We start from the raw sequence: 13,455 nt of genomic DNA, 5'->3' as shown, positions 1-13,455 counted from the left end.
ACAGGCAGGATAGCACTAACCATGGCCTTTGTTGAACCAGTTATGGATCACTGGTTGGTGCAAGTGGTTTATACCTACCCATTGAACCTTGCGGAGCACTCACTCAGGGTTTGGAGTCGGTATCTGGATTAAAAATCCCATGCCTCGACTGGGATCCGAACCCAGTAACTACCAGTCTGTAGACCGATGGCCTACCACAACGCCACCGAGGCCGGTGCAAATTATAAATGCAATCTTTTCTAGTTCAGGCCCGCAGATTTCATGGAAACAACAGTTTCAAGTAGCATGTCAGTAATGTACCAGCAAACTCACAGAACTAAAAAGTCCACTACCCATTATCATGAAACATAATCCCTCATTATCATGATCACTGACCAGGGTTCGAATTTCACCACGGCACCAACAGCAATTGTTGTAGGTGCCCTCCTTACTTGCCATTGTGCCCTAAAATTTTATGGTGTCGACGGCAAGAAAAATGCCAGTCTGCCTTACCTGTTTGCCACCGTGTTCTTCGGATTAAAAAAAAAAAACCCAGCATTTTATTATTTATAAATGACACAAAATCTAACATGAAAAATGACATCTGTAGAAATCAGGCTGGGACGTTGCGGTTATGAACAAGCTTCATTCTGTTAAGCTAGTCCTAAGAGTGGCAGTCCTCTTACAGGCGGTGCAGGAAGGATGAAGTAGTACTGTGTCATGCTGACATATTTGACACATTCATTAATTTTAAAACCTCTAGTGCCCAAGTACACAAAATAAATACCAAAATTTATCACATTCAATCAACTGACAGGTCTTAGTGTACATTGAACATTTCCAAGTTGATTATTGAATTTTCATAAATTTGGGCAATTAAGGAAAATGTAGCATTAACCTTGTAAAATACATTATTATGGCATATATCTGTATCAAAAATAAACATTAGAATTTGGGGGGGGGGGGGGGGGGGGTAGCTAGTCATTTCTGGGAAATTGGCAGTGGGGCTATTGATGTGTTAATTTTACAGGATGGGGAGTTGTGTTATTATTACAAAATGTTATGAGAGGGGAAGGGTATAAAAACAAGCCAAATTCTGCAATACATGCACCCACCAATTACCCCACACTAATATAACTATAGTTCAGGTATAAAAGTGATGGTGGGATACAAAAAAAACTTTCAGGGTCTTGAAAAGTATGTGTTCATTGTGAGCTTTTAATCAAAGAACAAAAAGAAAGATTTTTTTTTTAGTACTGCCAAAATCAGGAATTCCAAATAAATCTGGTGAATTTATATCCAATTTAACCTTATGACTACTGCAGGCGAGATATCTTGTCCAACGTCACGGCAGTCGACATACTGTACACTGCATACAGTGCATTCCCCAATTCATATTTCCCGCCATTTTGCACAGGGTACTCACCAGAAAAGGAAATATAATAAAAGAAAAAAGATTTCTTAACAGGATGGTGGCTTTTGTTTAGTTTTTTTTCAGTGGAAAATACCTTGAAATTTTTAGCTCAAAAAGTGGTTTTCAGCAAGTATTTTCGCTTGACAACAATGGCGGCACATCACAGTCATTTTCAGGTATCGATAGCTGATTGTGACAGCTAATTTGACAATAAATTTGATCGTTTTACCAACAACGAAAATCTCCAAATATTGGGATAAGAATCGTAGTTCGTTTTTTTTTTTCATTCTGGTCCTAAAACCACTGTTATCAGGAATAATGGACATAAATACTAGACAGCTGGCCACAAATGCCCGTAAGTAAATGCGACTTTTTCTATTTTTGCCTAATTTTAATCAATATATCATATATATTTTAGAAAAACCCACGAAAATAATACTTACCGATTCAAATATGAATTTATTTCATGTATTTATAAAACATTTAAGTGAATTTATGTGAATAAAAATTATAAAACTGTACCCACTCAATGTGGTTTTTGTCAAAAATTAATCCAGCAGTCTTAAGGTTAATTATGGAATAAAAACATGAAAGGCTTGTTTTACCTGATCAGACAGGTACTTGGTGAAGGTCCACATCCACTTGCTGGCGTAGGTTGTAAGGACCTGCTTGATTGGCTGCATGTCCACTCTCAACCAGCCCACATGGTGGTAGTCCTGCAGATCCTGGATGTCATCTCTAGCATTCTGAAAATATCAAATTACAAATAGAATTAATCATTTGTTTTAAGAGTATTCTCTTTTCATGAATACTTTAATCTGACCTCTGTACCGTAGTGCATTTTACTCCTATCCCAACTATCTGGTCCAAATGTCCCGAAAGCCAACTACTGTCTTAAATCTACTGTATCATGAGTAAACCTCTTCTTCTTTTTGTTTAACAACACCACTTGAGCACATCGATTAAATAATCATTGGCTATTGGATATCAAACATTTGGTAATTTTGACTCGTAGTCATCAGAGGAAACCCGCTACATTTTTCCTAATGCAGCAAGGGATCTTTTATATTCACTTTCCAACAGATAGGAAAGCACATACCACAGTCTTTGTCCAGTTGTGGTGCACTGGTTGGAACGAGAAAAAAACCCAATCAGCTGAATGGATCCACCGTGGTGGTTCCATCCTGCGACGCAAACACCTCAAGCGAGCACTCAACCGACTCAGCTAAAACCCACCCATAAGTAAACCAGTCACCTCATCAGTTTGGAGGTCTTTTCTTTTTCTCTGACTTAATCTTAGTAATGGGGGAAAATGCACTAGGACAGAGGTCAGGTTATGTACTGAATGAAAAGAAATCTTGTACATGTGCTGTAAACAAAGTACGATTTGATTGGTTTTTCAAGACTTTAGAATGTAAATCTTCAAACCTGCTGACAGTATAATGCTAACACTCTTCATATTTTAGACTCCTCATTTTATTTTAAAAAATAAAAAAAATTATAGAAACAAAATTCATTCAAAAGTATTTTAAATAATAATAATAATTGTTTCTCTTTGTACTTTAGAATTTAACAATAATCATACTGGCTACATTTTTACAATGATAAACTTTCAGGGTTAGTATCCACTTCACATCACAAAACCTAACTCTTTTATAGCAGAGGCAGATTTGGGGTTGCGACAGTTATAATTTTATTATATATTAATTTCATTTTTTTACGATCCCCCTCCAAACCTCCCCCAAAGTTCCCTTGGCATTCCTCATGATGTCATTGGGGCTCCCCTATATGGATTTTCTGGATCCGCCACTGCATAGTATGATGGCATGCAGCACACCATGAATTTAATTATGTTGTGGACGCGTCTATGTGTGCTGCGTGCCACAATTAGTTTCACGTCAGGCAGAGTCTCAGTCCATAACATCATTCTAGCACAGGTACAGCAAAGATTAAGAAAGGAAAGAAATGTTTAAGTTTAGAAAATTAATAACCTGACCAAAACCAGTTAAATCAACTGTCGGCATTACAAAACAAAAGTTTGTTTTGTTTAACGACACCGCTAGAGCACATTGATTAATTAATCATCAGCTATTGGATGTCAAAAATTTGGCAATTTTGACTTATAGTCTTGAGGAAACCTGCTACATTTTCCCATTAGTAGCAAGGGATCTTGTATATGCATCATCCCACAGACAAGATAGGACATACCACAGCCTTTGATATACCAGTCGTGGTGCACTGGCTGGAACGAAAAATATCCCGATGGACCCAATAATGGGGATCGATCCTAGACCGACCGTGCATCAAACGAGCGCCATACCACTGGGCTATGTCCTGCCCCTTCATTAGCAAACATTACCTGGTATATTTCAATCTCAGCATCAAACTCGTCAAGTGTCGGTATGGTGGTTCTCTCCCCTTCCATGTTTCCTTTAGGAGTCAGGAACATTCTGTCAATGTGATTAGCACTAAACACTGTTGTTTCGGGATTGCTTTTTGCTGATGGGGTTCTGAAATTCAAAATGGTTCTTTCGTAGAAGAAAGTATGTTTCATTTAGCGACACAACTAGAGCACGTTAATAAATTAATCATTAGCTAGTAAAACCCCACATCACATTTTTCCATAAGACGAAAGGGATCTTTTACATGTACTTTCTCACAGACAAGACAGCACATACCATGGCCTACGATATACCAGTCATGGGGCACTGGTTGCGTCCGCCAAGAAGGTTTAATCCTACAACCTAAGAAGTACCTCAATTGAGTGTTCTACTGACAATGGTAAATCATTCATCCCCTTTTAGTACTAGAATGCAAGGAGCACCCAGACATGATTATGCACCCTACCAAAAAGAAAAAGAAAAGAAAAAAAAGGGGGCAGGACGTAGCCCAGTGGTAAAGCAGAAATCTGTTTTATAACGGAAAACAATCATGTCTGAGCACTATAAACAAGGTACTTTCAACAATCATATTTGATTTTTTATTGTAATATTAATGATACAGTGGTATAAAATATAAAGCAATTATCAACATCTCAAAACTATCAGGGCTAACCATATACATTGCCAAATTAGCCAACTGCTAATTTTTATTCAAAATGGCTACAAAATTTAGTCTTTGGCTACTAAAATGTTTGCTTAAATTAACCGCATTTTAATAAATTTTAAGAACATGCTCTATACATTTCAATTTTTTTTCCAGTGTGAGCCGTAGCTTTAATACTTTCTTAAATTGAACACACACCTGGAGAATGAGGGGGACTTGTTTTCTGTTGAGTGTCGGAGGTCAGGGCCGGACTGGCGATGAGACCTCATAGGATTTGGTGTCAAGACGCCACCCAGGAACTGCTCAAACGTTTGGTTCACGTCTTGAAGCCACAGAAACGAGTACTCCTTGAAACCTTCCAGCAATTTCTGCAGGAAATATTTTAAAACTGATTTTACAACATACATGTAAAGCTATGCAGGAAACAAAACTGGAATTAATATTATGCAACACATTTTATAAAACATAAGATATTATAACAAGTTTTATTAAATATACCAGATTTTATAAAATGTTACAAAGTTATTATATTTAAGGATTGTTTGTTATTTCTATTACGTTCACTGGGTTATGAACAAAAACAATCATCCGCAAACTGTGTGAATAGGCGTTTACACATGATTTTTTTTTTCATATCCAGATGAACGTAAAAGAAATAACAGACAATACTTATAATTAAATTTGAAACATACTTACTAATAATAACATTAAAAGTACATATTTTATTTTGAATTATTTTTTGGGACCAAAACAATAATGCTCAATAAGACAAACTACCAATATACAATGACGTCATCAGATATGACGTTCCCCGACGATATAATTTTTACATTCATTGACAAATGAACAAATTAACCTGGCTACGGTGGGACCAATGGGACGACGTTATATTGTAATGAATGGAACGGAAATTTTATTATAACACGTTATTAAATGTAACACATAAAAAAATAACATATCTGACGACATTTCAGATTTGATAATATTTTGATAATACTATAAAAGATTGCATTAAATATAACTGATTTCATTAAAAGTAACAGAGTTTATTAAAAAACACATTTTATTAAACATAACACATCAAAATATAACAGATTTTAGTAGATAACAGATTTGATTATATACAACAGATTTTATTACAGGTAGTACTAAACCAAATAACTTCCGGCTTGTTCAAAGTTTGAGGTACACCCAACTTTTCATACAGAAGTTAACCCCACAAGTCCTGTGATTGGTGATAAATGATAAATGTGAGTGTGTTGGTTGTAAAAAAAAAAATAGTTTCATCTGTGCAAAATATGTATGCAATTTTATTTCATCTAGTACCACTGTGTCAAGTAGCCTTTTGCTTGTAACATGTATAGGGTACCTGTAAAAAAAAGTACTCAAATTTTGTGAGGAACTAGGGTAGTCATAGATGCTACCAGTTATCTCTGAAATGAGCAGCTTCACCCCTAATTTTGTTTGATTCACTTTAAGGGTGAGGGGTGGTAGTATTTATATCTGTGGTGTTCATGTCGATTGATACGCTGCAGGTAGTTTTAGACACATGTGTTACTATTGTCATCTATGGGATTTGATTTGGTAGTATACACCCTACATAAGAGATTTTTGTTGTAAAACATAACACATTTTATAAGACATATTAGTAAGATATCTGACCTTGCACTCATCACTGTTCTCCTCCACCATGATGTTGATCTTCCTCAACATTTCCCTCACCTCATCGTCTGCAGTGATGTAATCTTCGTATGTCGCCTGTGGGCATAACACAGACAGTCACTACTTGTCATACATGAATTACACAATGAATAGCAAGTATTTTCCTCAACATTTCCCTCACCTCATCGTCTGCAGTGATGTTGTCTGTTGTCATAACATACACTTATAGACTCACTATTTGTGATGCATGAATTACACGATCAATAACAAGTATTTTTACAGGAATTTTTTTTTTTTTTTCCATTTTAACAGTTTTACCATTAGGTGGAAAAAAAATATTGTGTTTCCAGTTACCCAGCTGACCCTAATTTTAACTTGCCAAAAATAATTGTTTTTTTTTACAAGACAATTACCAACTGAAAAAAAAAATAAAAAAATAAAAAATTCGTGTCATGTTGATCAATTTAACATATTTATAAAATTATTTTCCCAAATAAAACTTCACATGTATCATATCTATTGTAATGCAGCTTCCATGAATCGATGCATCGTAATTTTTAGCTCCCCTGTAAGCATGTGAATTTATATGGTATTAATATGGTAATAATTTTCATGGCTCCAAATAATCTAGTTAAGGGAGCAACTAATTACTCCCCTCAGTTTTTTTCATGGTGAGGTCTCCTGCATACAACATTAAACTCTGACAAAAGCTGTTAATGAAGGACTAACAAACCTTTGCGGCCTCAATTCCCAGCATCTTGACGAGCTTTCCGCGGGCCAGGAACCCATCCAGCCACCGATGAACCAGCTCCTGTACACTGATCACCGACGTATTCTGGTCAAGAGGAGGTCGGAAAGAAACACTGTTCTCTATCAGCTCCAGTCGTATCGTCAGAATCGGAACAGTCGATTCACTGTCCTGAAAACAGATACAGAAATAAATTAATTTAAATATTAAATTGATTGAGAGGAGGCCAGAAAGAAACACGGTTCTCTATCAGCTCCAGTCGTATCGTCAGAATCGGAACAGTCAATTCACTGTCCTGAAAACAGATACAGAAATAAATTAATTTAAATATTAAATTGATTGAGAGGAGGCCAGAAAGAAACACGGTTCTCTATCAGTTCCAGCCATATCGTCAGAATCGGAACAGTTAATTCATTGTCCTGGTAACAGATACAGCAATAAATTGATTTATTTATTAAATTGATCGGAGGCTGGAAAGAAACACTGTTCTCTATCAGCTCCAGCCGTATCGTCAGAATCGGAACAGTGGATTCATTGTCCTGAAAAAAGATATAAGAAGCAATTGATATGTCAAATCTTTCTGGAATTTAAATATTATATATATGAGAGGGGGACGGAAAGGAACACGTTTTTTTATCGGCTCCAATCGTATTGTCAGAATCAGAATGGTGGATTCACTGTCCTGTACATAGATACAGCAATAACTATAATGTCATTTCTTGCTTGGATTAAAATATTAAATTTTTATAAATAATTATAAATAAAAATCTGGTGATATGGCGTTTATTTCTGAGTATATATTCACCTACAAAATTAATCCAGCAGTCTACACGTCAAAACATTTTTTTTAAATCTTATCTGGTGTCAGTTACAGAGTTCTGGTTTGCTACACCTTTGGATCAATCACTAGGAAGTATTTCTAACAGGTATCTACAAAAACCCATCACTGTCATTAAAATTCTGGTCTGGATGAAACACTTTCTAGATAAAAATGACACTGGATGTACAAAAATAAATACTCTAAATTTTTTGTTTCTTCTTGTTGTTCACTGACTGACAACACCTCAAGACTAGCAGAGGCAATGAAGGACACCATCCTGTGCAGTTCATTTATGGTCCCATCCAGCATCATATTCATTGATGTCAGCCACTGTAGGTTTCGACAGCCTTGGATGACATGTTCCGCTGACTGTTTCACAAATACACAAAGGCACATGGGAGAGGATACCTCTTATCCATGTGCTGGTTCAGCTGGCAGTGTCAATTAGTCCTTGGGTGGGATAACAGTTACTAGCTTTTTCTGAGATAGCAGGAGATAGGCCCCTCATGGTCCATTCTTTGATGTGAATGGCCTTGTACATCTCAATGACCTACACATCTATGCCAGCAGGAGCTTCAGCTTGTGTTAGGGACAATCAAACTAGATCAATGGGTTGTCTAGACCGACATGGACCAAAAGACAACAATGCCATACATAATCAGCTATTATGAGTAGACTTTTGGACGATACTCTACGCAAGAAACTACTTTTTAATCTGATGTAGCATACCATTTCAGAAGACCATGAACCTTTAAAACATTACAATAAAATACACCAGTCTTAATAAAAGCCAATCCATTGTACAGACTGACCTCTGTGATGTTAGCCTGGACCAGTGTGTTGAGCATGGACCGGAGGCTGGTGAAGGTGGACTGCTTCAGCCCGTCAAGGATGATGGCGTCGATGTAGTCAATGTAGTCCTGCCAGGCTGGCGACGCCCGACTGATCTGTACCGCCTGCATCACACAAACACAAAATTAAATATAATTAAACATCATTCATTCATCAATTCATTCATTTATTCAATTCATTTATTTAATTAATTCTTTCTGAAATAGCAGGACATAGCCGCTTCATGGTGCATTCTTCGATTCATTCATTTCATTTCAACTTATTTTCATACTTATATCCAATTAAGGTTTAAGCACGCTGTCCTGGGCACACACCTCAGTTATCTGGGCTATCTGTTCAGGACAGAGGGTTTGTGGTTAGTGAGAGAGAAGTCTGTGTAGAGTCCTTACACCTACCCATTGAGTCATTAAAACTCATTCTGGGTGGGAGCCGGTACCGGGAGGTGAATTCAGTATACCTACCAGCCTTATGTCTGACGGCTTAACCACTACACCATCAAGGCCGGTCATTCCTTGATGTGGTGAGTAATTGATTGATTAACCAACTGTCTGATAAACAAAGCCCAAGAATGGAAAATATATTATTGGTTTCAGGATTGTTATCTAAGTTTTTTTTATTAAGTTTAAGCACAGGATGACAGCATGAACCATGCTTTAAGTCGGATCAGATACTGATGTTGTTTCACTTACCTCAAATGAACACTGCACCAGCGTGTGAATCTTTAATCCAGACGGAACAACCAAACTCTCATGGTCTTCTGTCAGCTGTCTGTAGATACACAAACATAACATATTGTATTTTACTTTAATTAACTTATATCGAATCTGCTTATATCCAGTTATGGTTCAAGGATGCTGTCCTGCACACACACACCTTACTCTGGGTGTAGGAGCCTGTGCTGAGAGGCAAACTCACTATTTACCAGCCTTAAGGTCAATGACTTAAGCATGACTGGTAATGACTTGTTTAATGAATATTAATATATTCAAACAGCAACAGATTAAAAAGACTGAAACCTAACAAAGCAATATTATGAATGTTCTGTTTTGGACTCTCCTCAAACATAAAGGTCTGGACTGGTCAAACTCAAGTCTTCTCTCAGTTAAAAACTAAAATCCTGTCTAATCTCAAATTCAGCTTTGGGTCTGAATAAAACTCAATAGTTGGTAATTGACTAAATGACTGCTAAAACTCAAATTCTGGGCCCAGTTGCTCAAAGCATAGTTAACTTTAACCCTGGGTTAGTTAGTTAGTTAATATTTTCATTTTAATTTTTTGTGCACAATTACAAAATAAACTAATAGATTAGATTATGTATTGATACCTTTGGTTGTTCTAAAGCAGCTTTCAACATTATGTTTTCAGTAATGATTTACATTGATTCAGTCCTTGATTTTAAAGATATCTGTTAATCATTGGTTAAGCTAACTAATGTTTGAACAACTAGCCCATGGTTTAACATCAAATTTGGAGTCAAATTTTTAACTTGAGGTTTATCCCAAATTACAGAGTGCTAAGTGTAGACTCCACATCCAGGCCTCTATCAGATTCTAAAATATCAATAAGAACAGGGGCTGATGACACACATCTGTCTCATGATCTTCTATCAACAAAATTACCTCTGCATGTCTAGCAGTTCCTCCAGGGACAGCACATACCATGGCATTTGATATACCAATCATGGGGCACAGGTTGAGATGGGGACAAAACCCAATTAGAGAATGGATCCACCGAGGATGTTCGACAACCTGCAACCGAAACATCCCAGGTGAACGCTTTACCAACTGATGCCAACAAAATTACCTCTGCATGTCTAGCAGTTCCTCCAGGGACAGCACATACCATGGCCTTTGATATACCAATCATTGGGCACAGGTTGAAATGGGGACAAAACCCAATCAGAGAATAAATCCACTGAGGATCTCAGGCGAACACTTCACTGATGCCCACATTACCTCTTCATGTCTAGCAGTTCCGGGACAAATATCATCCTTTGAGGGGCCAGGCTGAGTGGGGACAAAACTCAATTTAGAGAATGATGAGGATGCTAACCTGCAACCAAAGCTTGACCTGATGCTGCATGTCTAGCAGTTCCTCCATGGAGTACGACTGCTGTGTACCTCTGGCCTGGATGAGGACAAAACCCAATTAGACAATGTCCACCGGGATTCCCTTAGAAACCCAGGCGACGCTTTATGGTGTCAACAAAATCTCGGTCTATTCATCCAGGGACAGTACCATGGCCTGCACAACGTCGGGCAGGTTCTGGGGACACGTCGATATTCAACCCTGCGACCGAAACATCGCAAGTGTCTCTGATGAAGCTCAAACACCTCTGCATGTCTAGCAGTTCCTCTTCCATGTGTGTACTGCTGTAGACCCTGCTCAAACAGCTGAAAGAGAGAATGGATGGACAGATGGATGGACGGATGAATAAAATAACAGGGTTTGGTACACGTCAGTACACACGAGCGACATCGCTGTCTCTATGAAGTCAGCAGACTCCTTCATCTTCCAAGTGTACTGCTGTAGACCCTGCTCAAACAGCTGAAAGAGAGAACGGATGGATGGAGGATGAATGAATTAACAGGTTCTGGTACATGTCGATGCACACGAGCGACATCGCTGTCTCTATGAAGTCGGCTGACTCCATCTTCCATGTGTACTGCTGTAGACCCTGCTCAAACAGCTGAAAGAGAGAACAGACAGATGGATGGATGAATGAATGAATTAACAGATTCTGATACACGTTGATGCACATGAGCGACATCGCTGTCTCTATGAAGTCAGCAGACTCCTTCATCTTCCACGTGTACTGTTGTAGACCCTGCTCAAACAGCTGAAAGAAAAAATGGATGGATGGATGGATGAATGAATTAACAGATTCTGATACATGTCGATGCACACGAGCGACATCGCTGTTTCTATGAAGTCAGCAGATTCCTTCATCTTCCACGTGTACTGTTGTAGACCCTGCTCAAACAGCTCAAAGAAAAAATGGATGGATGGATGGACGGACGGACCCACGGACAGACGGACGGATGGATGAATACATGTTTGTTTAACAACACCCTAACACAAAAATACATATAAGCTATTGGATAGAAAATGTGTGAAAATATATTCTGTAAAATATAAAGTAAACAGTGAAAATATTATCTAAAATCTTTAAAATCTGTTTTAATAATAGAAAAAGCAACAATGTGGTAAGTTAATACAGTGAAAATATCATCTATAAAAATAGAAATTTGTTTTCTTACACACCTACTTGAGACTGCACTGTGTATGTTTTATGGTATCACACTGCAATATTCCACATATGTGGATTTATAGCATAAAAACATCTGATATAACAGAGAAATAATAGAGTGATTAAGACACAACTAAAATGCTCCTTGAGAAAATACATGACATGTATTTTTCTTTAATTTCATTTTCCACATACACACACACCTCGAATTCAGGGCTGTATTACACATTTGAAGAATTATAATTTAAAACCATTTGATATAACAGAGAAATAATAGAGACATTAAGACATATCCATCACACTGAAATGCTCCATGGGAAAATTAAGGCGCTACGGCTGTATTCCACATTTGAAGAATTATAATTTAAACCATTTGATATAACAGAGAAATAATAGAGACATTAAGATACATCCATCAAACTAAAAACGCTCCATGAGAAAATTAAGGCACTACTTACTGTATCGATCTTGTCTAGTTTCCGTTCGAAGAGCGGTTTCTCGAAGTGAGATATCGTTCTCATGATGGTGTTGTACTTGGACACGATGGTCTCGAGGCGCGTTGCCGTGACGCTTAACTCAAACGAGTTCGTGTTTCGGATCAGCTCCTTGGCCGCCTCAGGCAGCTTGATGTTGAATGGCTCCTGACTGAGGTAGCGGATTTCACGCAGGAGCAGCAGGAGTTGGGGGTCAAGGTTGACGTGTACGACCTGAGGTCTCACATCCTCATCTTCATCATACTCCTCAGCTATCTAGAATACATTAAAAAAAAACCTTTTGTTTTGTTTAATGACATCTCTAGATCAAATTGATTTATTTATCATCAGCTATTGGATGTCAGATATTTGGTAATTTTGATATATAGTCTCAGAGGAAACTCGCTACATTTTTCCATTAGTAGCAAGGGATCTTTTATATGCACCATTCCACAGACAGGATAGCACATACCACGGCCTTTGATATTTGATAGTTTTGAAGAGCTTGACGATCTCATTGGGCTTCATGGCCATGTGCAGCTGGGACAGCAGTTCTCACATCGTGCTAAGAAAACTCAGAATCTTCTTCGTCTCCGTTACAGTCAAATTTAAAAGTTAAAGTTTGTTTTGTTTAAAGACACCACTAGAGCATATTGAGTTATTAATTGGATGTCAAACATTTTGTAATTCTGACATACAGCTTAGAGAGGAAACCAGCTATTTTGTTCCATCAGTAGCAAAGGATCTTTTATATGCACCATCCCAGACAGGATAGCACATACCAGAGACTTTGATATACCAGTTGTGGTGCACTGGCTGGAATGAGAAATAACCCAATATGCTCACTGACAGGGATCAATGCTAGATTGACTGCACAACAGGCGAGCACTTTTTACTACAATAAGTAAAAATAGAGGATTCATCATGAGTATGTTTTAATATGGAAAATATCAACTGAGTCTATGTTAATCCGTATTTGTCAAGGCTATGTCAATACAAATGCTGATTCTAGACGAGGTTGATATTTTACATATTTAAAACATGAACAGTGAATTCCTTTATCCTATCTCACATATAAAATATCATATTCAAACAATCACAGTTCTAAAGTCATAAAGAGCTTGACATCATAATATAATATGACATATTATGTCATCATTGCAATTAGTACAAATGTAGAATGACGTCATGCACTTTAACTATATTCTATCA

General features: G+C 37.4%; 1 protein-coding gene across 1 annotated transcript in view; it reads right to left on the bottom strand.

Moving 5' to 3' along the window:
* Positions 1 to 13,455, bottom strand: part of LOC121386037 (dynein beta chain, flagellar outer arm-like) — a 152,912-nt gene that overhangs the window by 117,378 nt on the left and 22,079 nt on the right. The window contains 10 exon segments of the mRNA XM_041516835.1: positions 1,999 to 2,139; positions 3,753 to 3,903; positions 4,637 to 4,806; positions 6,101 to 6,196; positions 6,834 to 7,019; positions 8,481 to 8,624; positions 9,210 to 9,288; positions 10,476 to 10,526; positions 10,964 to 11,067; positions 12,229 to 12,519. Coding sequence (XP_041372769.1) covers positions 1,999 to 2,139; positions 3,753 to 3,903; positions 4,637 to 4,806; positions 6,101 to 6,196; positions 6,834 to 7,019; positions 8,481 to 8,624; positions 9,210 to 9,288; positions 10,476 to 10,526; positions 10,964 to 11,067; positions 12,229 to 12,519 — 1,413 coding nt within the window.

The sequence above is a fragment of the Gigantopelta aegis genome, chromosome 12, assembly GCF_016097555.1.
Source record: "Gigantopelta aegis isolate Gae_Host chromosome 12, Gae_host_genome, whole genome shotgun sequence".
Lineage (NCBI taxonomy): Eukaryota > Metazoa > Mollusca > Gastropoda > Neomphalida > Peltospiridae > Gigantopelta > Gigantopelta aegis.
This window is presented reverse-complemented; position numbering and strand designations above follow the sequence as displayed.